Here is a 25,968-nt window from a genome sequence, read left to right on the forward strand (position 1 = left end):
AGGCATGATCCCACCAGAACACCGTTACCACCTCTCTGTGTGACATTGTCACCACAACCTGCCCCGGATTAGGAGTAGTGCAGGGTGTCTAACAGCCCCATCCCACCAGCCACCCCTCAGCTAGGCACAGAGCACAGCCTGGCCTCCATGCATCCGTGCACAGCATCCCTGCATAGCATCCCTGCGCGCCTGCTGCTCCAGTGCCCTAAATCCAGCCCTGTTTGTGCCTCAGGAGGCATCTCATATCTTGAGAGGTTTTTGGCTTTCCTCTTGACAACACCTCCTTCTCAGTGCTAAGCCTTGAGCAGAGCTTTGCTCCCATCTCCAGCTCTTCGGTGTGCGCTCTGCGCAGGGATTTCGGGTGGCTTTCCTTACTGAGACGTAGCGGTAGAGTTACTTCTAATGGCACGTACGTGACGTGGAGAGGGATCGACCACTCCGACTCTGGCTGGCACATTATAAATCTCGGGGAAGAAAAAAAAAAAAAAGTGCAAAGGGCCAGGAGGGTGGGGGGTGAAAAAAAGCAGAAGGAAGAAACAGTTTTCCCAGAGCCCAAAGCAGCGCGGGGTGGGGAGCTGGAGAGGCAGGGTCGCGCGGCTCGCTGGGGCAGAGTGTGCAGTTGTTTATACTGGAAATGAGTTTCTGTTTATTGCAGGCTATGGTGGGGAGACCACAAAGTGAACGTAAAACAAAATGGGAAGGGTGTGGGGAAAGGCAGGGGAAGGGGGGGGTGGGTGCCTTTGACGAACTCCAGAAGTCACGTCCAGTAATAAATCAAACCGGGATCCGTCCTGGGGAACGGGACCCAGAACATCTGCTGGGGCGGAGGGGAAGGCATGCGGGCGAGGAGGGAGGACAGGGCTCCAGCACCCTGCTTCACTGCCCCACACGGGGGATACCTGCAGAGGATCTCACCCCTCTGTCCTGCTTGGCCATGCCCTGGCTGCTCAGCACCTCCGTTTCCTCATCTGTCAGGTGTCTTGGGGTGCTTCCCTTACATTTATCACTTCTCCCCAGCTTTGCGGCAAATGCTGGATGGGAGGCAGTGTCACCGAGTAGGTACCATCGGGCAGGGTGGTCCCTTGCCCTCTCCTGAAAATTAGTGAGTTAATGGGGCTGTTGCCAGTGAAATCAGAGACAAATCTCCCGATAACCCCACCGATAACCCCACCGGGGCCTGCATCGCATCCATTCTTTGTACAAGGCTTTGAGGGTATTAAGTGCTAAGTATTTTAGTTTGACATCTGAATCCAGCTGCATTGTTGTGAGAAGCCCTGGCAGATTATTGCTCTACACCAACCTTTCATATATAATCTATTGCCACAGATTTATCGCTTCAGAAGGGGTGATGGACGTTTGTTTTGCAGATTTAAGCATTCCCCTCTTCTTCCTTTTCTTTCCCCTTCCTTGGAAAATGGATCCTCTTAACTGCTGCTGCAGATGACACAACACATGCCAATACATTTGCAACCCATTTGGCTCACAGAGAGGGCTGCATTCAAGCTAAAACTTCCCCAAGGGTCCAAGTAAAGCATCGGGATGGGGAGGAGAAACAAAGACCATGCTTCTGCCTTCTGGGTCGTTCCCCAGTTCTCGCCTTTCCAGCCCATATTAGTGCAGAAAGCAGGAGATGCAGGCACCGAGATGTGTGTATGAGCTATGACCTCAAAATTCATTTGCATTTCATTACGCTGGGCCATGGCTGAGCTGCGGGAATGGCTCTTGGAAAATGCCCTTGTGCATCTTTGTTTGCACAAAGCCCAAATCCTCTGGTACTGGATCCAGGGCTTTAGTCCTGGCGAGTTCAACCCCATGTCACAGCACTTACCCACCTGTCACCAGGCGTGCTGCCTTCCTCCCCATGCTGCTGGTGGCACATAGGGCATGGGACAGACCCAGCTGCCTCAGCATTAACCCAGCCAGAGTTGTTCTCTCAGCTCCAGGAGAGGATGACAAAGTATTGGGGTAAGTCCAGGACTGCCCTGCACCATGGGTTGTTCCCCATCACATCCTTGCAGCTCTTGCCCATGCCCTCAGACCCATCCCCACCGCTGCCCTGATCTCAGAAGGATGCTGAGCCACCCGATTGAGTCAAGGAGAGACTTGTCCCTGCTGCACGAGGCATTTGCAGCACAGGGAGCAGCACTCTGTGCCCAGTCCATGTCACCAGAGCCAGGGCACTGCAGCATCCTTCTGCCACAGGCTCTGTGCCGATCTGAGCCAGCTCCGGACTGTGGGACTTTCTCTTCTCCTGCAATTTTCTGTGCAATGCTTCAGAGAGTGCAGCAAAATCCTTCAGTGGCTCTAATAATGTTTCCCTCCAAAGCTCTTGGGTATTTCCCCCCCGTACCTGTGAAGTCACGCTTCAAGCCTGCAGAAATCCTATCAAATACCTCCTGAAATCCTCTGGAGCCCCTGCGACAGTTTATTGAGAGTCCAGGACTGTTTGACCTTGGAGGGTGGGGGGAAAAGGCAAAGGAAGAAAGCCCTGGGCTTTTCTGCAAAACTCCTGCTTTCCAGAAAGGAATATCAGCTCCAGTCCCTGGATCTTGGGGTCTGTTCCCAGCTCGTAACAGTTCAGCTCAGTGTGACCCAGCCAGTGCCACTGCCCTGGAGGGGAGGGCAGAAAAAATGGTGCGTTAGGCTAAAAAATCTCCAAAATAATTGCTTCTTATTTGCTCTTCTTGGAAGCAATTCAGAGGGTGCTTGGGAAGTTGCTTCTCTTCTAACAAAACCTAATTTAGAGGCAGTCTGTGCCCAGGGCTGCTGCCCACATGCTGCAGGTGGCAGGGACGGACAGTGCCAGGCACTCAGGTTGTCACCTCCAGGGCAGGGTGGCAGTGGTGTCACTGCCTCGGTGTCACAGAGCTTATGGAAACTGCGTTTGCTTCGGGATATCTTGCTATTAAAAGGTCATTGCTAAATTGCAGGGGCTCCAGAGGAAAATTGATTAAAGGCTTAGAAGATGGTGTATGACCTAAAGGGGAGATTAAGGGAATTTGGTGGGGTGCTCGTGGCGGAGCTGAGCTGAGGGAAAGCAAGGAGGGAAGGAAATGAAGACAACCTTGCAAAGATTTCACAGGTGACAATTAGAGCAAGCAAAAGCAGTCACTGGGAGTAATCGAGTCATTTAGTGCTTCTGGCTTTGTTTTGCAGAGTGCTGGCTCTCAGGCGGGTGGGAAGGGGCTCCCCGAGCCCCTCGAGCTGCCGTCACTGCCCTGGCCATGCATACCAGGATCATCCCATGGAGCTTGCTTGTTGCCAGCTGTGGGGATTTAACCATTTGAGATGGGATTTGAAGAAAAAGAGCATCATTGTCATAAAGCAAAAAGCCTTTTTTTAGCTCTGTTCCATTGCAGATGGGCTGAATAATAGGACCTCCCTTGATGTCAGTTGTGTTGAGGATGCAGCTATTATTTCCAAATGCAGTGACGTCTGGGGTTTGTGACTTACATCGTCCCAAGGATCTCATTGCCCTAAGATAGGAATGAGGCCAGGGCCTAATTCAGGATAGGGACTGGCCTTGAAGCTTTGCGAAGAAGCAAGGGGAGATGTTTCTCCAGGGAGAGGTTGTTCCCATTTCCTCTGCAGAATCTGCTGGTGTTCCCATGCTGGAGACCCAGGGGTTTTAACTTTGTCCCTATCACTTGAAGCCAGCAGAGCCGGAGCTGCTTTCCTGCGTGACTCCTGAGAAATGGGGCAGAAGTGAAATTGGTGGGTCTGTGTCGAGCCGCGGTGCTAGCTGAGCTGGTTCACCAGCTGACCCCTTCCAGAGCTGATAAACTTTCTCCTGGCTTTCATCCCCTTGAAGGATGGGAAGCTCACCCCTTTGCGTGAGCTGCAGAGATGCTCTGAAGATGGGCTCCCTCCTCCTGCCTGCTTCTACCCCACGGTGCCATCAGCACAGTGGAGGATTTAGGCTTGATCAGGAGACCCTCCTGCTGTTAGTGATGTGTCTGACCAGTGTTTCCTCAAAGCAGGAGGGTGGCCAGTGAGGGGCTGGTGTGGAGACCTCATTTTCTGGGACAAATCGAGCATTTTCCCGGGTACGCATCATTAATGGGATGGCAGCATCCCTGAGCAGCCTCTAACAGCAGCACAGCCAGAGCCATCCCCACAGTCCCAAGGTATCCAACATGGTCCTGTCCCTACCAGAGTCCATGCTGAGACTTTCTGGGGTGCTTTATGCAGAGGACATCTGGGAAGGAGCCAGGAGGCTTTGCTAACCATACTAGTGAGGCTGCCGCTGCAGGGACATGCACAGTTTTGGGATGGGAACAACACAGAAAGAAGCCATATGAGGAACATTTTGGTCATCTGTGAGCTCTCTACAGCTGACTCCAGCATCTCTTGGGGGACCTCTGGCTCCAGCCCAGCCATTTTCATGAGGTGTCTGCAGCTAGCTTCCCAGCTGGCAGGGTGAGGAAGCCACCAGCGCTGCAGGGGCCAGGGCTGTCACACACAAAGAGCTATGCGGTCCCTGGGACTGAGGAATGGGCACGGGAGGATGGGAGTCGGTGTCCTGGGGATGCTGAGACTGAGCAGAGCAGGAGAAGCACAAAAACATCCCTTCCTCTCCTCCAAAGCACCAGAAACCTCTTACTCCTTCCTCTCCATCCCCTGCCACGTGGGAGACCGCTCTGCCAGCAGGTCTCCCCATCCCTGGGTTATCAGGAGAGCATCCCAGGGTAGGCAGTGTGGAGCTGGGGATGTATCCAGCTGCCACTTGAGCGGGATGAGGGGAGAAGAGGGATTTTCGGAGAGCTGCTAGCTGTCGGAGGCAGCCTGCGCTTCCCCAGCTGGGAGTGATAGCTGGTAATATTTGTGGCTAGCCTGCTGCTCGGTACATGACAAAGTGCTTGTAGCTTCCCTCCAGAGGCTCCTCCTGGATAAATTTACAATTTCCAGGAGTTCTGGTGGGACAGCTTTGCCGAGGATACGCGATTGCCAATGGTCTCAGTTGCGTCTGATTACACCTGGTATTTTCCCTCTCTTCTCCATCTGGAGAGGCAGGGAGGATGGATTGCTTGCTTGCAAACTTTAAGTAAGGTGAAGGAAGGGGCAGGGGAATTGCACGGTGTAGGTTGTGCGGATTTTTGTGCCTGGAGCCAGGAAAAGAGGGAGAAGGGGATGCTGAGTCCCCTCTGGCAAATCCCGCAGGCATGGAGGATGTGGCACACATCCTCAGGCTCCCCATTACCAGCTGGGGAGCCCTGGGGGAACCCCACAGACCCCACACACAGCTGAGCTGGGGCTTTTAGCTGAGCTCCTGGTGGCAGTTTGCAGGTCTCTGCACAGGTTCAGTTTCCAGGACTCTGTGGGCCTCACAGTGGGACTGGGCATGGCAGAAATCAAACTCTTTGGGGCAGTTTTGGGTACTAGTTGCCAAGACTTTTATGGAAGTGTACCTAGGGAGACAGCTACTCCTCTGGAGGTCAGAGCTGTGATATGTTCCCACCCAACTGTTTGGGGTGAGGAGCAGGTGCTGCGAGACACATCCGGGTGCAAGGAATCACCGTGCCCCTGCATCACCTCAGCACCACGCATCCGACCTCACATCGAGGAGAAGGGCCAGGAGGGGAAGGATGGTTAAAACTCCCCTGGAAGCACAGCTTATTTTGGCAGGGACTGGAAAGCGCTATGGATTTCGTGCCCGGCATCCTTCCCAGACATTTTAGAGAGGATAAACCCAGCATTCGGGTGGGAGCTGCTGTGGATGCATCAAGCTCTGCTTCCCAAGCCCCAGAGGTGGAAAGACTTCAGAGGTGAGCAAGCAAAAGCACATCAGCCCCTTCATGCTGGGCACAGCAGCCGGGCACCCTGGGATGCCCCAGCCCCATTCTGTGGCCAGGGATGTGCTCTCCATCCCCTTGTCCGCCCATGGCCCTATTTGCCGGCACCTTCCCATGGGATCAGCGTAGCCCCTCGTCCCACCCCGCTCCTCAGGTCTGCAGGAACTGGCTGGCGTCCCAGCACGCCGTGTCCCAGAGGCTGCCGAGCAGCTGGTAAGCAGGTTTGGTCATTCCTGCCCCGGGGCTATGTGCGAACCAGTGACCTGGCTCTGAAATGGTTTGTGTTACAGGCAAATCTCCTCGCAGAGGTGTTGGGGGAGGAAAGCTGGCCTGGATGTGAACTCTCCGGGCTGGAGAGCAAATCCCAGCCCTGCAGAGGGCTTCTCATGCCCGGAGTCCTTCCTGGGGGCTGCATCCTGCCCTCCTGCCCCACCAGCCCTTGCCCCTCGTGGGCACGCAGCACCGCGAGTCCCGTCCCTGTCCGAGGGCTGGCGGTGCTACCGTTGTACACAAAACAATAATCAGCTGCCGTAACGAGGACACGGAGTAGCTGAGCTGGCTTCCCCGCTGCTGTGCCGGCTCCAAGTAGAAACAGCTGCATTTGGTTTGGTTAAATGTTTTATTTACTCCCAATTATCCCAGATAACAGATTTGCTTGCCTTTGTTCAATATTTAATACTGTTTCGGAGCAAAGCTGCTCCGTGCTTTCTGCTGGAGGACGGGCTGGTGGGGGGGTGGCTCTCTGCCATGGTGGCCCCAGGGGACATTGGGGTTCCAGGGGAGGGCTGGAGGTGCCCAGCTCCCCCACAGCGTGATGGTCCCACAGCACCCAGCCTGGCACCCCAAAAGGGGTCCCCTGCAGGACTTGGGGTGCTCTCACCCATCACACCACCTTGCTGAGGGGCAGCATTTAGGGCTCGGGGCTTGCACCACGATTTGCACTTAAGCAGGGCTCTGAACTCTGTTACGGGTGAGTAATGCCGCGTGCCTCCTCCCCAAATTTACAGTGCTGCCTCTCGGTGTGAATTTTCTGCAAGGGAAATGAGAAAATCCATAGCTTGGTTTATGAGCCTCAATCAGTGTAAAACAGGGCCTTTAAGAAATTTATCTTTTGCTGAGTCTACCCTTTTATTCAGCACCTTCTGGGGAATAAATTCTCTCTCTTTGAGGCTGGGGAGCTGGCTCCTAGGTGGCAGTGGGGCTGTGGGACTTTGGCTACAGCCCAGGTCCCTGCACTGGGGACGGGTAGGGCCACAGTGTCCCTGGCCCATTTTGGGACCTCCTGGGGAAGAGCAGCCAGGAGTTTTTACATGTGCTTTGGTGTTGTCACAGGAGGGTTTGGGGCTGGGCCAGGCACTGGCTTAGCGTGGGCATCTCTGGTGCTAACCTGCAATGGTTTGAGCTCCAGAGAGGGATCTCTCTTTGGTGTGTAACTTCAAGCGGGAGGATGGCCAAGAGCAGCACAGATGAGTGGTAACAGAGCAAAGAGAAGCACGGTCAGAGCATCACCTCCCTGCCTTGATTCAGCAATGGGACATGGCCACATCCCAGCATTTGGGGTGACAGAAGGGACTGTCCCAGCCATAGCCGTGCTGCTGGGAGCACGCAGGCAGAAGGTGTGCGGCTGATGGAGGCTCAGCTGGGCAGTGGAAATATGATTTATTCATCGCTGTTTTCTTTGTTGTTTCATACCAGCCTGTTGTACACATACAATTTTGGAAAAGTGGCGTTAGATAAATAATGCATTGTGTTTGCAGCTGGTGTGCATGGAACAAAAGGGGCTGGGCAGGTGTGAGTTCAGGCGTGCTGCTCCCGCATGCACGGTGATGTCTCTGCTCCCCACATGCTCCGGGTTGGCATCTCCACCCCATTTGGGTCCCCGTCATCCCCCAGCCGCTGTAGCTTTGCTTTTGGCCACCTGGGTGTATTTTTACTTATCTGCACAAGCTTATGGCTCACAAATGAGCAAAGCTGCAAGGCAGGTCTGGTTGTGGCAACAGTGCAAAATTCATCTCTGTGTGAGGATGAGGAGGGGGCTTCCCGTCACGTTTGGCACAAGCAGGGCACGAGGTACAGGAGTGGCAGGAGCGAGCCTGGTGCTGGGGCTGTCCACTGCACGGGGCAGAGCGCATGCACGCACGCGGGCTGTGTGAGGGCTGGAGCTCTGGCACGAGCACACGATGCTGTCATGGGCCCTGGAGGTTTTGCTGGCACGAGCTGGGGATGATGAGTTATGCAGGTCATCCCGCGAGCGCAATGTAACATCGGTATCCCCCAGCAGCCCGGGGCCTGAATGTGCCCCAAGTGAAAGAGAAGAAATACCTCCTACAGAAGTGTTTTAGAGGCCTCTTAAAAGTTTTATGGGTACTATTTTTTTGTATCCCTCCACCTGTGGAACAAGGCATCTTTAGTACATTCAGCCCTCAGCAGGAGAGGAAAATTATAACTGATCCATTTCAGAAACCTCTAAAAATGACCTAAAATAACTTTTCTATATATAAAAATGCCACGATTTTAATGTCCATTATCTCATGACCTAGCAGGGCTAGCAAAAGCTATTGTAGATCATTTTTAGTGGTTTCTAAAATGGATCAGTTACACTTTTTCCCTGCATAGTGGGACTCGGGGTACAAAGAGAACTGGGCTTTAGAGGTGACGAGAGAGACAAAACCCTGTGTCTGTGCCGGGGCATCCAGGGCTGCTTTCATCCTCAGGGGCTGTCCTTGCACTGTTACCATCCAGGCAGAGGTGTTGACACTGGTCAGGCATCAGCAATTCCCAACGGGCTGCAGAGACAGCAGTCAAAGGGATGCAGAGCCCAGGGCAGTGCGTGATGGGGAAGGCAACCCCATCCCTGCCATGGGACTTCTGTGGGGTTTGCAGGGACCCTGATGGAGCAGATTGCACTGCCTGGCAGAGCTCTGCATTTTGTAGGGGTATTGCACGGCTTGCAAGCGGGATGAGCCCTTTCACCCCTTCGAGACTTTTGCAGAAAGAACCCAAGCTGCTGTGCAGAGGGGGCAAGGGGACCAGGAAGCAACCACGGCCCGGGCATCAACCACCCTGGGCTTGCAGAGAGAACGTCAGCAGAGCACGTGGGAGAAGTGGCTTCCTGCCATGCGAGAGGTTAATAGACAGATTAGAGAGGGCAGGCAGTGTTTGCAGCGAGAGGAAAGGAGCTCTGCCTTGACAGAGTTCGGCAGCTCCGCAAGGCGACAGGGAAGTAAATATTTGCCAGGATTAGGGATGCTGCTTGCAGCCGTTCCCATGTCCCCCGGAGAAGTGCCTGTGCGCTGGGTGGCTGTGGGACACCGAGGCTGTAGGCACCGAGGCTCAAGGGGGCTACATGATAATGGGGCTGGATTTGGGGGCAACGGGGGCTGACAGCTGGACATCAGCCTGGTGGGATGGGAGAGGTTGGAGCTGGGCTCTGCACACCCAGAGGCGCTGCCCAAAGCCCTCCATGGGCCTCAGGGCAGAAAAAGCCTCTAATGCTCCTTTGATGGCTTTGTTTTCCTTCGCTGCCTTTCTTGCTCTCTCTATCGGCCGACAGCCTGGCCCACCTCCAAAGACAGCATTACGGAGCTCAGGATCGATTGGAGCCTGCTATTTTATTTGCAGTCTGTAAGAGCCCTTGATGGGCAGGATGAGCTGTGCCGGCGAGGACCTTTCCTTGCTGAGGAGGGGGGTTGCAGGCCACCATCTGCATTGGCCCCCCCAAGACGCCTGTTGCTCCAGGACTGATGGCTCTTTGGAAATAAAGAGCTTGCAAGAGTGTCCCCAGGCAGTGAGGGGACACCCAGAAAGGGATGGTGGCAGCTGAAGTGAGACAGGTTTGTGCAGCAGTGTCCCCTCAGCTACTGCGGGCTGAGGATGCTGCCTAGGCACAATGGAGGCAGAGACACTTCGGTGGTTTCATCTCCCTTCCCAGGCTCCCCTTCCACTTCTTGCTGGCTAAAGGCACCGCAGCCGACCAGTGGAGGCTGCCACAAGCACAGAGGCTGGGGTCTGCATCTGGGCCTCCCATCCCAGCGCAGTGCACAGGATCCTAAAGATTTTCCCCATGAAGATGTGGCACCTCTGCAGGCTGCTCTGGAGCGGGGATGGAAGCGGGCAGTGGCACGGGTGGCCCCTTTCACCAGTGAAACAAACCAGGGACGTGAGGCCAACCCAGCCTCCTCGGCACAGACTGCTGAGAGCTGAATCCAGCACAATAGAGGGGACAACAGAGATAAATTATCTGCACTGGGGCCAGTTGTAGGTCGGCAGCAGAGCAGCATGCACGTGGGGCATGGAACTGTGACAGGCTTTGGGGGGTCCTGTCCCCAAAACCTGGGCTGGCTCTAACTGGCTCCTGCTGTCATGCAGGAGGCTGTGCCTGGTGCTGAGTACAGCACCAAGTGTGTGAGAGGCCTATGGCACCCTCCCCAGCACCCTCCCCAGTGCCATATTTCCAGCCCCCAGCCCAGTGCCAGGCGGGTGCTGTTAGCCCACACTGCCACCGCGCGGCCGCTGGGACACCGAAGCCTGTCCCGAAGTCCCCTGCACCCTTTCACCCCTCCGAAACACCTCCCCAGAGCCCTCCTGTTGCCTCCTGCAAAAGGTGATGCTGTCCCGTGTTTGCTCCGGGCTTACCCTGGGGGCATCCGCTGGGGCAGGGAAGGGGTTAAAGGTCTGGCAGGCGAGGAAGAGGAGGAGGAGGAGGATGGAGCCGGAGCGGGGAGCAGGCCCTTGCCTCTGGCCTTGCGATTAGCTGTTCTGCTCCACTGCAGAGGGTCTGCTTGAATAATTTACCTGGGAGGCTCATTAGCCAATCTCTGGCCTTCGTCTGCCATCTGAAGGCTGAAAGAGCCATTAGGAGGAACACGCACCCCGTATCAGGGCAGCCTCATTGCCCTGCTGCCCCCTTGTTCATCTTGCTGTCGTGCTGCCTGCTTGCTCCATCCAGCCCTGCCCTGAGGTGACTGGGTGCATCGAGCCCTGTGCCTCAGTTTCCCCCTGGGGGCTGCATCCAGCCCTGGGTACTTCATGGCACGGTGCCATGCCAAGGTGCTGCAGTAAGAGCCCACCTCTGCTCTCAGCAGCATGAGTGTCCAGGTACTGAGAGGAGTCAACTTCAGTGTCAGTTCAGATGATTTTACCAACCTGCAAGGGCCAAATGTATCAGCTAAAAGGTTTCCTCCTGCGGGCACCAGCCCTCAGCATATCACAGAGACTTCCTGCGGCTCTGGCTGTGCTCCTGCAAAGATCACAGTGTGCTTGTATGTCCGGGCAAGCTGAGTGCAGTGTGAGCACTTGGTCGGGTTTAAAACCTTTTGCCTCTAATCTCTAAGACCATCTGACAAGGCCAGAGGTAGCTGCTCCCTGCTGTGTGCTCTTGTCCCATTTCTGGCTGCCTCTGTGTCTCCTGGGATGCAGGACCCAGCCGCTGTCCCTGTGATGGGCATGGGATGCTCTGCTGCTGCTGAGCATTAACACAGCCAGTCCTCCTGCAGAGATGGATCTTCCCTGCTGGCTTCAGGCTGTTCCACTGCATCTTGCCATACGTGGTCCTTCTCCATCCCTTTATGGGCCTCAGGGGTTTCTGAGAATCATCCCTCAACAAGAAGTTTATCACTCCCCAGGGACATGGCAGAGAAAGCCATGAGCGCTGCAGCTTAATGGGGTCAAGAGAGCAGCACCTCCTCCCCATCAGAAATGTCTCTGTAGCTGCCTTGAAGACAATTTCTCCCCGTACCTGCCAACCTCCTGTGCCACCCCTTATCTCATCAGTCCAGGAGACCTGCTGGGGGAGGAGGTGAGCAGCTCTGCACAGTCTGAGGAAAGGTCTCGTGGTGGACCTCAGCAGCACACATGGGACATACTTCAAGCTGATGAACACAGTTGGGCCTCTCCTTGAAAATCATGTCCCCCCTCGATCTGGGAGAGAAGGGACATCCCCTTATTTAGGAGCTGGTGATATAAGCCCACCCTGATGAACAATTCCTCTTTCTCTTTCCTCTGCAGCTCCACCGAAAGAGCCAGTGCTGATGTGCCGGTCCAACAACTACCCGAAGGGTTTCTACTGCAGCTGGCACCTGCCCAGCCCCACCTACATCCCCAACTCTTTCAACATCTCCGTCATGTAAGTGCCCAGGAGGGAAGGGTGCAGCAGGGGAAGCACTTGTCCCCCGCAGTCTGGATCATGTCCCAGGTGGTGCCATGGGTGTCACCTGTGCTGAGCATATGGGATCGGTATCCAAAAAATGGGCCCAGGGAAGGATGCTGCCGGGACATCCAAATTTGGTGCTTGGCATTGGGGCTTTGTCTCAAGAAATTCCCATTTGCCCAGAGGAGGGTGCCAAAGCCACCAGCTCCCATATCCCCTTTCTGTGCCCCCAAAGTCCATCTTCTCTCCACCACTTATCCATGCTGGAGGTTGTGCCTGCTGTTTTTTTGGCAAGTTTGGCACAGCCATGCTCCATTCTGCAGTGTGCCAGCTGTGGCCAAGCAGCAGCAGTGCCCCTCAGCCAATTTTGGCCATGGCATAGCATCACCCCCACCCTGGCACAACCTTTATAGTGCCATGCCTTAGCTTTTGGGGCTTGTTTCTCCAGCAGAAAGGAGAGCCTGATCCTCCCACAGGAGAGGCAGAGCCAGCCCCTACGGAGTCTCGTCCTTGCAGTGGGGTGGGGGAAGAGCAGCAGCAGGCATTGCTTGGGGCCAGCATGAGGGCCTTCATCGTGGTCTCTCTGCAGGCTTCCAGGATAACACATCCTCCAGGAGGAAGGCAGACCTTTGTCTGTGGGGGAGATGGCACACAGGAACTCTGGACAGACCGGGGACACCGCTCTGCTGCTGCCTCCTCCTCCTCTCCAGCTGTGTGTGTGCATCCCCATCCCAAGCGTTGGTCTGTAGCTAACAGCTCTTCTCATCCCTGCTTTCCAGACATGGCACGAGAGAGATGGTCTGCGAGAAGGACATCTTTCCCAAAAACAGGTGTCACATCAGATACCTCCAGCTCTTCTCGACGGTGAAGTACAAGGTGACTCTGACAGTCACGAATGCTCTGGGCAAAAACTCCACCTCTCTCACCTTTGACGAGTTCGCCATAGGTAACTTCCGCGGCAGAACCTGGCCTCTCCGAGCCAGTGTTGGGGTTGGCTTGCTCCGTGCACAGCATCTCCTGATGGAGCGATGGGCCAGGGAAGGGCCAGGCTTTCCAGGTGGAGCCTCTGCCTGCCTGTGCGTGAGATGGAGCCACGCTGGCATCCTCCTGGTGCGCCCCCTGTGGTGGTTTCACCCTGCTGGGCAGCCAAACTCTTCCACAACTGCTCTCTCACTCCCCTTCCTCAGAGGAAGAGGGGGAAAAAATAAGGTGAAAAGGGCTCAAGGGTTGAAATAAGGACAGGGAGATTGCTCAACAGTTATCGTCACGGGCGAAACAGACTCAGAGTAGGGAGATTAATGTAATTTATTGCCTATTGCTGTGAGAAACAAAGTTGTGTTTTTGCAATAGAAAGTGTTAACAAGCTAGAGCAGTGAGAAACTAAAACCAAATTAAAAAGTCTCCCCCTCATATTCACCCTCTTCTATGTCCTCTCCCTGAGCAATACAAGGGAATGGGCAATGGGGGTAGCAGTCTGTCCCTCTCCCTCATGGTCCCTCTCTGCCCCTGCTCCCCATGGGGTCCCTCCCACGGGATGCCGTCCTTCCCGAACTGAGCCTGCGGGGGCTGCCCACAGGCAGCAGCTCTTCAGGAACTGCTCCGACACGGCTCCGTACCACGCGGTCCAAACCCCAGGAGCAAACTGCTCCAGCACAGGTCCCCCACGGGCGGCAGCTCCCCCTGACCCCCTGCTCCTGCGGGGGCTCTCCATGGGCCGCAGCCTCCTCCAGGCCACATCCACCTGCTCCACCGGGGGCTCCTCCATGGGCTGCAGCGTGGAGATCTGCTCCCTGTGGGACCCATGGGCTGCAGGGAGACAGCCTGCTCCACCAGGGGCCTCTCCACAGGCCGCAGGGGAACTGCTGCTGCCTGCCTGGAGCACCTCCTGCCCTCCTGCTGCACTGACCTGGGGCCTCAGGGCTGCTTCTCACTCCTCTCTCCCAGCTGCTGTGGTGCAGCAGGTTTTTCCCTTTCTTAAGTCTGCTCTCCCAGAGGCATCCCTCATGGCTCAAGTCTGGCCAGAAGTGGGTCTCTTTTGGAGCCAGATGGACCTGACTCCTGCCAAAGGGAGCTGGAGTATGCTTTGTGTAGGACCCCCAGCATGTGGGGTCGCTGGCACTTAAGCATGATGGAGGAGCAGGGCAGGATGCACTTGGTCCCATTGGTGGCCTGGTGTTCAGCCTGGTCCTGTCCTCTGTGGTTCAGGTCTCTCATGACTGCTGAGCTCCTCTGAGCTTTCCTAAATAGAGGTTTGCTCTTTGTGACGGAAGCAGAGTCATGGGAATTAGGATTGGAAGAGAAATTACATCCCATCCCCTTCTCCCCATCCCTAGGCAGAAGAAGCCCTCCCATATGCATGCATAGCTCATGTACAGCCCAGGCGTGGTGGCAGGGCTGACCCTGCATGGCTGCTCTAGTTCTCAGAGCATCCCACAGCAGCCTGGGTATAAGCGCCCAGCAGAACCCTGCAGGGCAGAGGTAAAAACCTAAGTGCGATAACAGCCTTGCCTGTGTCCTGCCTTATCTCCCAGCCCTTTGCAGGGCTTCAGCAGTGCTGGCCAAGCCTCTGCCTGCCACCGACTGAGGCAGGGAGAGCTCAGCCCTGCTGCTGCTGCTCCTCCAGCAGTGATGGATGGTCGTGGAGCAAGCAATTCAGTGAGAAGAGTGACAAAGCAGGGAGCTGGGCACAGGGATTTTGCCACCAGCCAAAGGCGGATTGCAGCCGGTGCAGTGACAAGATTGTCCATTCTCAAAGAACAGGAAAAATGGGAGAGAGGAGTTCAGGAACAAGTTGAAAAACAATTTTCTGGTTCCATGTGGCAACTACTGGACCAGAGGAACAAAGAAATGAATCCCTGAAGTGCAGCCAGCAGTTAGTCAATGCCTTGGATGTGCTGCACGTGCCAGCCCTGAGCAGCTGGAAGTGCCAGAGTGCAGGAAGAGGAGCTCCGCCACTGTCCCAGCTTTTCCCTTTCTACCCCAAATCCTGGAAAACATCAAACAAAAAATAGGGTGTCAGGAGTGGGGAAATTATTTTGGAGCAGGGACTGTCTTTTTGTGTCCCCACAGCTGTCCAAAGTTCCTATTCTTTGATGCACTGCAAATACTAATAACAAGGCAAGGAGCTTAGCAGGGAAACGTGGAGTTCCAGCCACTTGGGTGTCTTTAAATGGAAATTGTTGTCTTCGTGGAAGATACACTCCTTAAACGAAGGTAACCTCCAGCCTGCAGGCCCAGGGCAGCAATTAAGCTGCATTTTCCAAGTTCCTTGCATTCCCTCCTGCAGGAGTTCAGGGCATCCTCCTGTAACATCTGCATCCCACCCATGCCCTGCCTGGCTTTGCGAACATCTGGTGCCACTCCTGAGCAAAACAGCCGGCACCACCTCGGGAGGAGGAATCTGCCCGTCCCCGCTCCAGCACACAAGGGCAGCCCCCCTGGGATGCACGCCCGGCTGCGAGCCCACCCGTCCCAGCACCGGCACAAGCCGGATTCAGCCCAGGAGCTTGAACCCAGCCTGGTCGGAGGAGCGGAGAGCAAGGCCAGCTGCTAGCACGGGCACGATATCGCTGCCTCTTCCCAGAGAGCCCAGAGGGATGGATGCAGGGCAAACAGATGTGTCCCAGCAGATGAAGGAGGGGTGAGACCCCCAGCACCCCATGGCAGATACTCAAAGGCACTTGGGGAAGGGGTGACAGGACAGTGCAGAGCTTCACTGTCTTATGGTCTTAAAATCTCCGTGTCCTGCACAGCTACAAAATTCTCCTCCTTGGGATATTTTATGGCTGCTATGCATAAGAAGCACAGAGGCAGCAGTGAGCGAGCATTTAAGCAGGCAGCCGACAGGCTTAGCAGAGTTGTTTCAGGATGAACTCGGCCACCACGAAGCAACAGCCACATACCCGTCACTGAGCTTCTCCTTGTGCCTTCCTGGTGTTGTTTCCAATTAAAACAAGCGTGCTGCATTTGTACATTTTGCCAGGCAATTCTGCTTGGGTGACTTTGGGTGGGAGGAGAGCCTCAGCCTGCCTGCTGTCCTTGCAGAAGCATGTCTGCACCTTGTTGGGGGTCTCCTCTCCATAGCTGCAAATGCAGCAGTGCTGGGGTGAGCCTGTGTCCCAGCACAGCCAGTGGCACCCAGCAGAGTCCACCAGCATCACCCAGGCTGAGCTCTCATCTTCAAAGTTATGCTGGGCTTTGCTCTGCTAGATGGAGGAGCAGAAAAAAAAACATGTCTCAGGACAAAACCGTTGCACTGGCTCATTGATGCCAAAGGACACAAGCATCCAAGGCCAGGCACAAAATCCTGCTCTTGTGCCCAGCCTGGAGCCAGGGTGAGCGGAGAGCCATGGCCGCTCCCTGCTGGGACCACCCGCCGACCAGTCACAAAAAGACCCTTGGGAAGAAGTGACCTCCTTTGCTTTTGCTACCTTCCTCCCCCACCAGAGCCCCCAGCAGAAAATCCCTTCCCCAGCTGCTTGGAAGATGACTCTAATTGAGTGGAAAATGACTGGTGCTTCCTTTTGATATCCCAAGCCGATGCCTTGCTGGCGGTCGCGTGGTGCCGGTTATTAGCAGCCAGCTGCAAGGGGCTGCTCTGCGTTTCCATTTCCAGTGATGACTGGAAGAGGGTTTCCAGCCCTCTGGCCCCCATCTTTCATCTCTAGGACATCCGGGCTGCCTTCCTCCCTGGCTTGCTGCTGGAATTTTTTTTCGTAATTATGTTTTCTGCAAAGGTATCAATATTAATAAAGGTGAGCGTGGGGAGGGCAAGGCTGCGCAAAGCCCTGCAGGCATCAGGGCTCTGGCCCTAAGACAGGAGGAGGTGGGAGAGGGGCAGGAGGAGCAGGAGAGGAGCAGGCTTGGAGACAGAAGAAGGTGCCAGGCAGTGTGGCTGGGGTAGAGTGGGAACTTTAATGGCCCTTGAGGATGTATCCCTGCCTTCCACACAGCTGGCATGAGCATCCTGCAGCAAAGCAGGGACAATCACCACAAGGCCAACATCCCACCTCGGTGGCAATGCCTGCCTTCCTCCTAATGGGAGCCTGGGGCAAATTAGCAGCAGAAGATGCACATCATTAAACATGTAGCATCCTGGTAGCGTTGATCATTCGGGGCTGGTGAGATGGTGAGAGCAGGCAGGGCTGCAGCTGCCCTGGGAGCATGGGCAGAGCCGAGCAAGGGAGGGCAGAAAGTTTTGCTGGGTGCTAACAGCAGTGAGGGGGAATTGTACCCCAAAGGAGATGGAAGGCTTTCTAAATGAGCCAAAGGGTTAATAACATGTTTTCTTGCCTTACCCCATGCCAGCATGCTGAGACATGGCAGTTTAGAAAAAGGGGACAGTGCATGGGTGCCTTGCCACATCTGCCACCCCTGTCCCTTTTGTCACCTTGGGAAAGTTGCTCGATCCTCCTCGCTGCGGTTCTGGGGCAATTAAGGCACAGAGCATCGCAGAGGGGCTGCGTGAGGACAAATGTGCCTGCCTCTGTGAGGAATTCAGTCCCTGAACACAGGTATACAGTTGCCTAGGCAGAAGGTCAGTTCAATTCATACTACTTAGGGAGGCAGAATTAAATTACCTAGACTGACATTTGGCTAAGACATGGAGTTTAATATCGTTCTTCTTGGAGAAAATGCCAGGGGATATTTAACGGCCGCAGGGGATCCATTTCAGTGCTGGGTGGGAGGACGGGTGCCTAGTGGGCGAGGGGTCGGGCTCAAGCAGCACCTCCTTCCATAAGCACTTGTGGTCCTATGTGAGCCTGCAGAGCCTTTAGGAAAAGCCTGGCCTGACAGCAAAACACAGAGATAACCACTGGGCCCTTTCTCATCCTGAAAGTGAAGCGGGACAAGCTGTGAGCTGCGTCCTGGCCAAAACCCGTGTCTCCTTCTCAGGAATGTTTGGAGATGCTCTGTCAGCTCTGTGGGATAATGTTACATCTGGTTTTGTGGCTGCTTAACCAATGCTCAGCCTAATGCCCATCGTCCATTATTATTATTACTATTATTGCTTATATTACATTACTGCCTGCGGGCCCGCACTGAAGACAGGGCTCTATTATGCTCGCTGATGTACAGCCAGACAGCCCCTGCCTCGCAATTTGCTCTCTAAATGGACTGGGCAGACAAAGGCTGGAGCAAAGTGGAGTGGTCGTCCCTGTGTGGGGAGCAGGGACCTGGGATGCTGTGGAGGATGAAGGACTCCTTCAAGGTCAAGCGCTGGACGAGGTGCAAGAGGTGATGCGGGGCCTCGCATCCTGGCATCCCCGCCGTGCTGGAGGGACGTGGCAGGAGCGACTCCAGCTTTGTGCTCCTGGAGGGGCTGGCACTGCTGTGCCTCGCACAAGCCTGGGCAGGAGTCCCACAGATTGGGGGGGGACACGTGGGGAGGCAGCCGCAGCCCTCGTGCTGGGGACTGCTGGTTTTCCCATTAACGCGGCGCTGTTTGAAGCCTCGCTGTAGACGGGAGCTCTGCCGCACATGCTCAGAGCCAGGACAGACATCCCCTGTGGCCAGGGGCGGACACCGACCCATGTGAGGGGGGTCACATCCCTGCAAAATGGGGGGCTGGCTCTCCCCTCAGCATCAGGGCACTGCCTTTTGCTCTTCTCCAACCCGCCATGGCACTGGCATGTTTGCATTTGAGCATCCCTCTGCCATGGCTCTGCGTTGTCACACCAAAAAGCAAAACTGAGTGCCCTGCATTACACCAGGGCTCAGCTCAGTTTTGACATCCCATCATGGCCATTCCCACCCGAGTGCTTTCATCCCTTATCGGGGAGCCACAGTTTGCAGTCATCTGCATTCATTCAGCCAAACAGATTTTTGTTTTGCAAACCCAGCCCGCCGAGCCAGCACTGGATTTATATTTTTCCGTATGTGTTTGGACTCCAAGGCTCTGTCAATGGAAGCTGATGTCCAGCCCAAGCCCAGGGATTCAAAGCGAGCGGGGGAATTACACAGCCATCTGGAGTAGCTCAGCACTGCAGTCCCAGCAAATCATCCCTCAGCAGCAGCTCCTGCCTGCCTCGTGGGGTTCCCCCTTGCTGCACCTTCTCTGGGGTGACCGCGCTGAGATGGGCTCCTCCTGGCCCCAGCATCCCTACTCCATGCTTGGGAGTGGAGATCGGTGCTGGTGTCTTCACCAGCTTCTGCTCAAGGTGGTCAGAACAGGGTTGCATTGCTTAATCCAGAGATTTTCAGGATGGGGTGACAGTTTCTTCATGTATACTTCATGTGGATTTGGGGGATGTTGAGAACAACCCTGGAACATGAGGACTCATGAGCATCACTGTTCTCAGAGCCCCCTTCACCCCAGCTGCCCCAAGCCTACAGCAGAACCTGCAGGACATCCCCACGCACAGCTCCTCAGGAGGGATGTGTTTTGCAGCCAGGCTGCCTTTGCTTGCCAGGTCCCTGTACAACCCGTATTTTGGACTTTTTAGAACTTTGCTATTGCAAAGTGGGAGCTTCAGCTGCTGGGAGCTGAGCAGACTTTTGGTGAGGAGCAGGGCTTACCCTGCAGGAAGCAATGCCATTCATCACAGCATTTGCTCCCAGCACTTTAAAGTAGCAGCAACTGCCAAGCACATTGCATAGCTAGCAGTCAATTAATATTCTCTTGAAATCCATGCCAGGTAATGAGAAAATATCCCCCTATTCCTAAAGCAGAGCAGGGGTGAGAGAGACCTGGGGTGGAAGGTGAGCATCAGTCTTTTGCCTGCTGTGAACATAATGTGCCAACACCTGGGATCCCTGGCCCTAAATCAGGGGCCAAACTCTACCTTGTTACTGTGGGATGAGCAGGCCTAATGGTGGGTCAGACTCCCAGCAGTCAGGAGGAGCAAGGAAAGCACAGGGTTTGGGCTTGGTGGGCTCCTTGCTATGGCCCTGTTACCCATGGGGAGGAGGGCTGCAGTTTGCTCTGGCCACCACTGGCATCTCCACAGTGGTGGTTACTCTGCACCGGGACAGCCATGGCCCTGACCTGACCTGTGGACACAAAAAGTGTTTTTCTGCAGCTCGTCAGCCATCACCTGGGCTTTAACAGCTGATCTTTTCTCTTCCAGTAAAGCCGGACCCTCCAGAGAGCGTGGTGGCCAAGCCCGTGCCCAATAACCCCCGGCGGCTGGAGGTGGCATGGCAAAACCCCTCGTCCTGGCCCGACCCCGAGTCCTTTCCGCTCAAGTTCTTCCTGCGGTATCGGCCCCTCATCCTGGACCAGTGGCAGCACGTAAGTGATGCTGAGCAGGAGGCAGCGTGGTGGCAACGTGGGGATGTGCTGGCAATGAGTGGTCAGGGACTGAAACACGTCTATTTACTGCCCAGGCAACACAGCCCCTTTTCTTCTCTTTTTCCCTCCTCCCTCCACTCTCCCTCTTTCTTTCAAGTCACATTCTGCCTACAAATGTGCTCTGCAGGCTCTCCCCTCTCCTCATTTTAATCCGTGGCCTGTATCTATTTTCCATACATATGTTCTATATAAAACCTGCCAACGAGATGTAAAAGGCATTCAAAGTATAAATGTCACTGCATTTAAATGTGCCTCTGCCACATTTAGATTTTGAACTGAAGATAAAATACCGCTCGCCGTAACTCAGAGCACAGTTGGTAACGGAGCGGTTGCCGTGATGTTATCGTCCCTCTTACTTTTATTTCTTGTTTCTTTAAAAAAAAAAAATGTCAGTGAAATCCTTGGCAGCCCGGAGGACAGATTTCATTTGTTAGCTGCAGGAAGATAACGAACAGGCTTTTTTTTTTTTTCCTTTTCCTTTTTTTTTTTTCTTTTTTTTTTTTTTTTTTTTCCGTGTGCTGCTTGCATGCTCCACTTGTGAAGGAAAGCAGTCTGCCGCTGGATGAGAGGTGCTGCTGCGCTGGCATGTCTCATCCAACATCCCTTCTCTGCTGAGCTGGGCCAGAGGAAAGCCAATTAGGCAAGCATAGCGGTGTTTTGCTTGATGAGCCATTTTGCCCCCCCAAAAAGGACAAATGGGACTCAACACCTGGTCCCCGGGGAGCTCACCTGCGCTGCGGAGCCAAGCGGGATTTTCTGCCAGGCAGCTCTTCTTAGGGAGAAAAATAGCTCGAAAAGGGGATGAGAGGCTTTGTGCCATGCTTGTGTCTCTGTAAGATGTCGTCATCCCAGCGGCTTTTTCTCTTTCTGTTGTTTTCCTTTGATAAGGCAGCAACACGGGTCTTGTTTGAGGTTGAAGCGTTTTGCTGACAGCTTTGAAAACCAGACAGGGGCTGGGAGAGGTTTCTCCCACTTGTCTTTCCATGCCTTTCTCTTCTCATGGAGAGGGAGAGAGCAGCCGCCAAGCGCTCCGCCGGGGTAAGGCAGCGACGGGGAAGTTTGGATATTCACTTGCTTGGGACAGTATTTTCATCGGGGGGGGGAAGTGTTCAAATCGTGGTAAAATTGGGAGAGTGCATGGGAAATATGAAATGCAATGTCATTTTTTTCATCTCATGAAACCACTGGGGAAAAAAAATGATGTTTTGCCCCGCCGCAGCCTGGTCCGCATGATGAGTGCCAGCAAGCCACCTCCTGCCTCGACACCCTCGGGCTGGCCAGTGCCTCCACCAGTAGGTGCTGGGAGCTGTGCCTCCGAGGGGACAGCGTGGCATCTCCATCAGTGCTCTCAGGCACACAGCGTTGGTGAGAGGTATTGGGGACACTGGTGGCAAGGCACCCTAGCTGCAAAAGGCAGCTTCAGGGCAGTCAAAACTTGATTTCTCCTTATTAAAGATGCCCTGAGCTGTGGAGGGAGAGCAGTCCTCTGGGTGGGTCCATGGAGAGCTGGAAGGGCTCCTCTCTCGGCATCCCACGAGGGCATGGTGGTTCTGGGCACCGCTTGTAATCCATGGCCCCTTATGAGACAGTCACTGGCTGGTGGAGAAATGTGTTTGGGCAATAATTTCCTCGGTGAGTGAGTGCAAACATTCAACGAGCGAGGTACCAGCCTTGCTTTCTGACTCCCTACCCTGCTGGCTGCGTAATGAAAAATCTGATTTGTGGATGATTTGAGGAAAACTGCCACTATTCATCAGATGAATTATTTGCGAAGCCTAATTCAATCAGCTCCTGAACACCGGGGATGGCAGCGCTGCAGCAGCCAGAGCCCTGGGCCCCCTTGATGCGAGCAGCCACAGCCCTGCTTAGCCCACATGGGCACTCTGTAAATGCAGGGATTTTCCCCCAGAAGTGACCCCGTGGTGCTGGAATGCTGTGAGCATGGCCAAGCCATGCTGAGCCCTCTTTTCTAAACCTATTGCTTGCTGGCACCTTGAGGGTACCTCCATCCCCCAAAATCCAGCCCAGGAGAGGGAAGGGCATGGCTTGGAGGGACCAAGCCCGGCTCAGCCACCTGCATGTCCTGAGATGGTGGCGGGTCTCTCCTCCATGGGATGGGTGCCTTGAGATAGGATGCAGCAGGACCCACATTTGCACAGCACGGTTTTAATTCTCCTGGCGGGCTGGGTGCCACATGGGGATGCCCCGCATCCCTGTGGGAGCACAGCTACAAGGGAGCACCAGGGACTGACCAGAGGCACAGCCGTCCGTGCTCGCACGTGGCGTTTCTTGGCAGAAGCAGCAACTCCCCTTCCTCCCCTCCATCTCCCATTATCTGTGCAGGGGCTGATTTATGCACAGCACCTCGGCAGACAGGACTGAATGAGCACTAATAGGATCAGATGGATGTCGAGCTGTCGAATACCGTAGGGCCTGATTCAATCAGCGTCTGCTTTCTCCCAGGCTCTTCCTTTCAGGATTTTAATAATGCCAGGCCTTGGCACCAGAAGATGAAGCCGTCCGTGGCGGGAGCAGTGGATCTTATCGAGAGCACTGCTGGGCCAGCTAGCCATCAGCACGCATCCACAGCCCTCCCCGGGGACAGCTGGGTGATCCTTGGGCATCCAACCCAGGATGTGAGGAACAAGGGACATGGCGGGGACCCTTGTCCCCTCCCTGGCATGGCTGAGGGCTTGCAAAGGTGCATTTGAGCCTCAGCATCCCGTTGGCCCTCCCTTTCCCTGGCTCAGCAGCGCATTTCCGCTCAGACCACTTAGCAGCTCTCGTGTTGGAGTTTGCTCTGGGAGTTATTAGCATGCGCTCTGGGATTTATTAGCGCAGAGAGATGATGAGCGTCCACGTGTGCGGGATGCTCCTCACACCGAAACCATTGTGCCACCTCTGCTGAACCTGGCCGCCAGCTTTTCCTGTCTGTTCAGGGCACAAATGTGGCACAACCAGACGTGGTGTCACATCAGGTGGACGCTGACTCCCCTCTGCCCCACCGTCATCGAGCTTGCCCAGAAAGCTGAGCAACTTCCCTTTCTGGAAGAGGGGCTGGCAGTTTCTTTCCTGCCAGAAGAGAGACGGGATATTTGTAGCCTAAACAGGTTTTTTTATTCTCTCCTTTTGGCAGAATCTCACGTTCTGTCTCCTAAATATAAAACATTAAATGTTTAGGGTATCCTTTATTTTTCTCCTGCTTTTAAGTTTGTAATTCAAGCCAGATTAGCATGGTTTCCTCTTCTGTTTTATAGCCCCATCCTGGCCCCAAGCGAGCTCTCCTAATGCTCTCAGATGTTCCTCTAATGGATTACCTAGGCTGGAACTGGATACCCTTTCCTAATGGATTGCTAATAGCCTGTTTCTGGTTTTACAGGCTCCTTCGGTTAACTCACAACAGCAGCCATCTCCGCGCACACAGGCAGGCTCCCTGCAGGAGGGCAGGCGGCTCCCCGGCCATGCGCGCATCCTGCAGGTGGCTGCCAGGTCAGGGATGTCCCAGGGGACTTTGGAGAGCCCAGGATGGCTTGTGCACCAGATCTGCTCCCGCTGGGAGCTGGGTCAGGACCTCCTCATTCCTGTTTCTTACAGAGATGGCATGCGCTGAGCACTGGTGAGCTCGGTGCACGGCCCAGGAACCTGGCAGTGCTCAGAGGTACTTCTTGAGCCGGCAGCCAGGCCAAGAGAGGATTTCCTCCGGTGAGTTGCCAGCAATTTGCAGATGCCGTCGAGAAGTCTAATTGAGCCCATTGGTCGTGCTGACAACATGAAATGTTAACGAACCGTGAGGCGGGCTGCGCCTCAGATCTTGAGATTTGCAGTAAAAGGTCATGAGATATTTAAAGCTAATAATGTGGTTGGGTTCTCTCCTTCCTCCTCTGTTTTGGAAGCATTGGAGCCACGTCCATGAGCAGTTGCAGAGGCTGGAAACATCCTTCTTTAGAAGAGCAAGCAGAGGCCCTCACGCCATGCTGGGACATCAGGAGCTGGGGCCATGAGCAGGGGTGTCTGCAGGGACTGCTGCAGGGTGACAGCCAGGGCAGGTTTAAGGACATCTCCCCAGGCAAAGCAACATTTTTGGTCAAATGCGTGAATCTCACAGGTCGACATAACCCACAAGTATGTCCTAATGCATCCTGTGACGGGCAAGAGGAAGGAAGGCAATCAGAGTGACCTGCAGCCACGTCCCCACCAGGGTGGCAGCAATGTCACTTTGCATCGGGCACACTTCTTTGCGCCCATTTGCATCCGCCGTGCCGCTTTGCCTGCGCTTCCATTCCTCTCCCGGCAACCTTGGCAGGGAGGTCACCCTGACCCAGTGCCGTTACAGCTTCACGCCTGGTAGCTTTTACTGCAGCACTTCTCTCCCTTCCCCTCCCGGCTGCAAAGTCAGTGATTAAAAAAGAAAAAAAAAAAAAAAAAGGAGGGGGGTGGAATTAATAGGAGGGAGTGAAATGTTGAGGCTGAAATTGTGTCACCTGCAGCTCAGTATGGGATAGGCAGGGCTAAAGGGGGCTCCAGATGAGGATGAGGGTAGGAGGCACGTCTGCTGTATTCCCCCAGGCCACTGCATCAGCCCCAGCAGCAGGAGGAGGCTTTTGCGTAGTAAATACATCTTGCACTGCCTGGAGAGTGATGCTGAGTGCCCCAAGCATCTCAGACCCATCCTCCTGCGGCGGCGAGCAAAGCGAGCTCAGACAGTTGTCACTTGGCAGGAGGGGAAGGCGCATCCGGAGAAAGAGTCTCATTATTAACGAGATTACAGCTGCGCTTTCAAAGATGCTCTTTATTTTAAGCCAGAAGGGAGCCATTCAGCCTCATGTGGTGTGAGACAAGCCAGGCTGCGGAGGAGCCCTGCAATATCTCGTCCTCCCAGGCTGATGGCTGGGGCTGGGTGGCACGCAGCAGTGTTACAGCAGCGTTACAGCAGCCTTTTCGGTGGGGTGACAGCAGGGACAATGGCTCAGACCCCGCTGGGCTCCTCAACTACCCGGCTGGCGGAGGGCAAGCAGAGGGGAAGGAGGGTCCTTCGCTTTTCCCAACCTTTCAGTTATTCCAGACAGAGACTGGGGAGAAAGTTTTGTCTGGAGTTAGCCAAACTGATTCCCTCAGTGCTGCACAAAAAAATGAAGCATTTGGGGGCTCTTTTACGAGTAATTAATGTCAGACCTATTTGATCTCCAGAGGTGGCTGTGAAAGGGGAAAAGCAAAACCTCTCTTTGCCACTGGCTGCATCGTTTCACAGGCACCAGTGGCTGTTTGCTGTGACCCAGCCTGGGGGGGTTAACCCTGGTTTGGGGCAGGGCAAAGCCCACCAGGAGCCGGTCCCCCCGGGTTTGCAGAGAATGAAGGCACCTAAACCAGCAGCTGCCCATAAAACGTGAGTGAATCCCGTGAATCCCACAAAGCCCATTGCAGCTTGATGGCAGCACCTGGCCCCATCCTCCTCCAGGTCCTGGCTCCCCCGTTATCCAGGGTAACCTGGGGAGACTCCCGAGGAGGCACGATGCTTTGTAGACCCAGGCTGTGCCCTGGCCAGTCCCTCATGGCTTTACCTGCTGCATTCCCCTGCTTGTGGGTCGTGGTGGAGGCTGGGTGAGCAGGTGAGCTTCAGCCCTACAAGAGCCAGCAGGCTTCTTTTATTCTGGGGAAGCCAGGCTTGCCCAGGAACAATATAACACCTGGGGTAGGTGCATGGTCTCTGCACTAGCATACACGGCGGGTTTGGTGCT

General features: G+C 54.8%; 1 protein-coding gene across 3 annotated transcripts in view; it reads left to right on the plus strand.

Annotated features, from left to right (window-relative positions):
- The window catches only part of CNTFR (ciliary neurotrophic factor receptor), a 177,500-nt gene that overhangs the window by 143,838 nt on the left and 7,694 nt on the right, over positions 1–25,968 (plus strand). For all 3 annotated transcript variants that reach the window (XM_040540225.1, XM_040540226.1, XM_040540227.1), the window contains 3 exons: positions 11,799–11,916; positions 12,720–12,886; positions 20,010–20,173. In XM_040540225.1, the coding sequence (XP_040396159.1) occupies positions 11,799–11,916; positions 12,720–12,886; positions 20,010–20,173 (449 nt within the window). The remainder of the gene's footprint in view (positions 1–11,798; positions 11,917–12,719; positions 12,887–20,009; positions 20,174–25,968) is intronic.

This window comes from Cygnus olor, chromosome Z (genome assembly GCF_009769625.2).
Source record: "Cygnus olor isolate bCygOlo1 chromosome Z, bCygOlo1.pri.v2, whole genome shotgun sequence".
NCBI lineage: Eukaryota > Metazoa > Chordata > Aves > Anseriformes > Anatidae > Cygnus > Cygnus olor.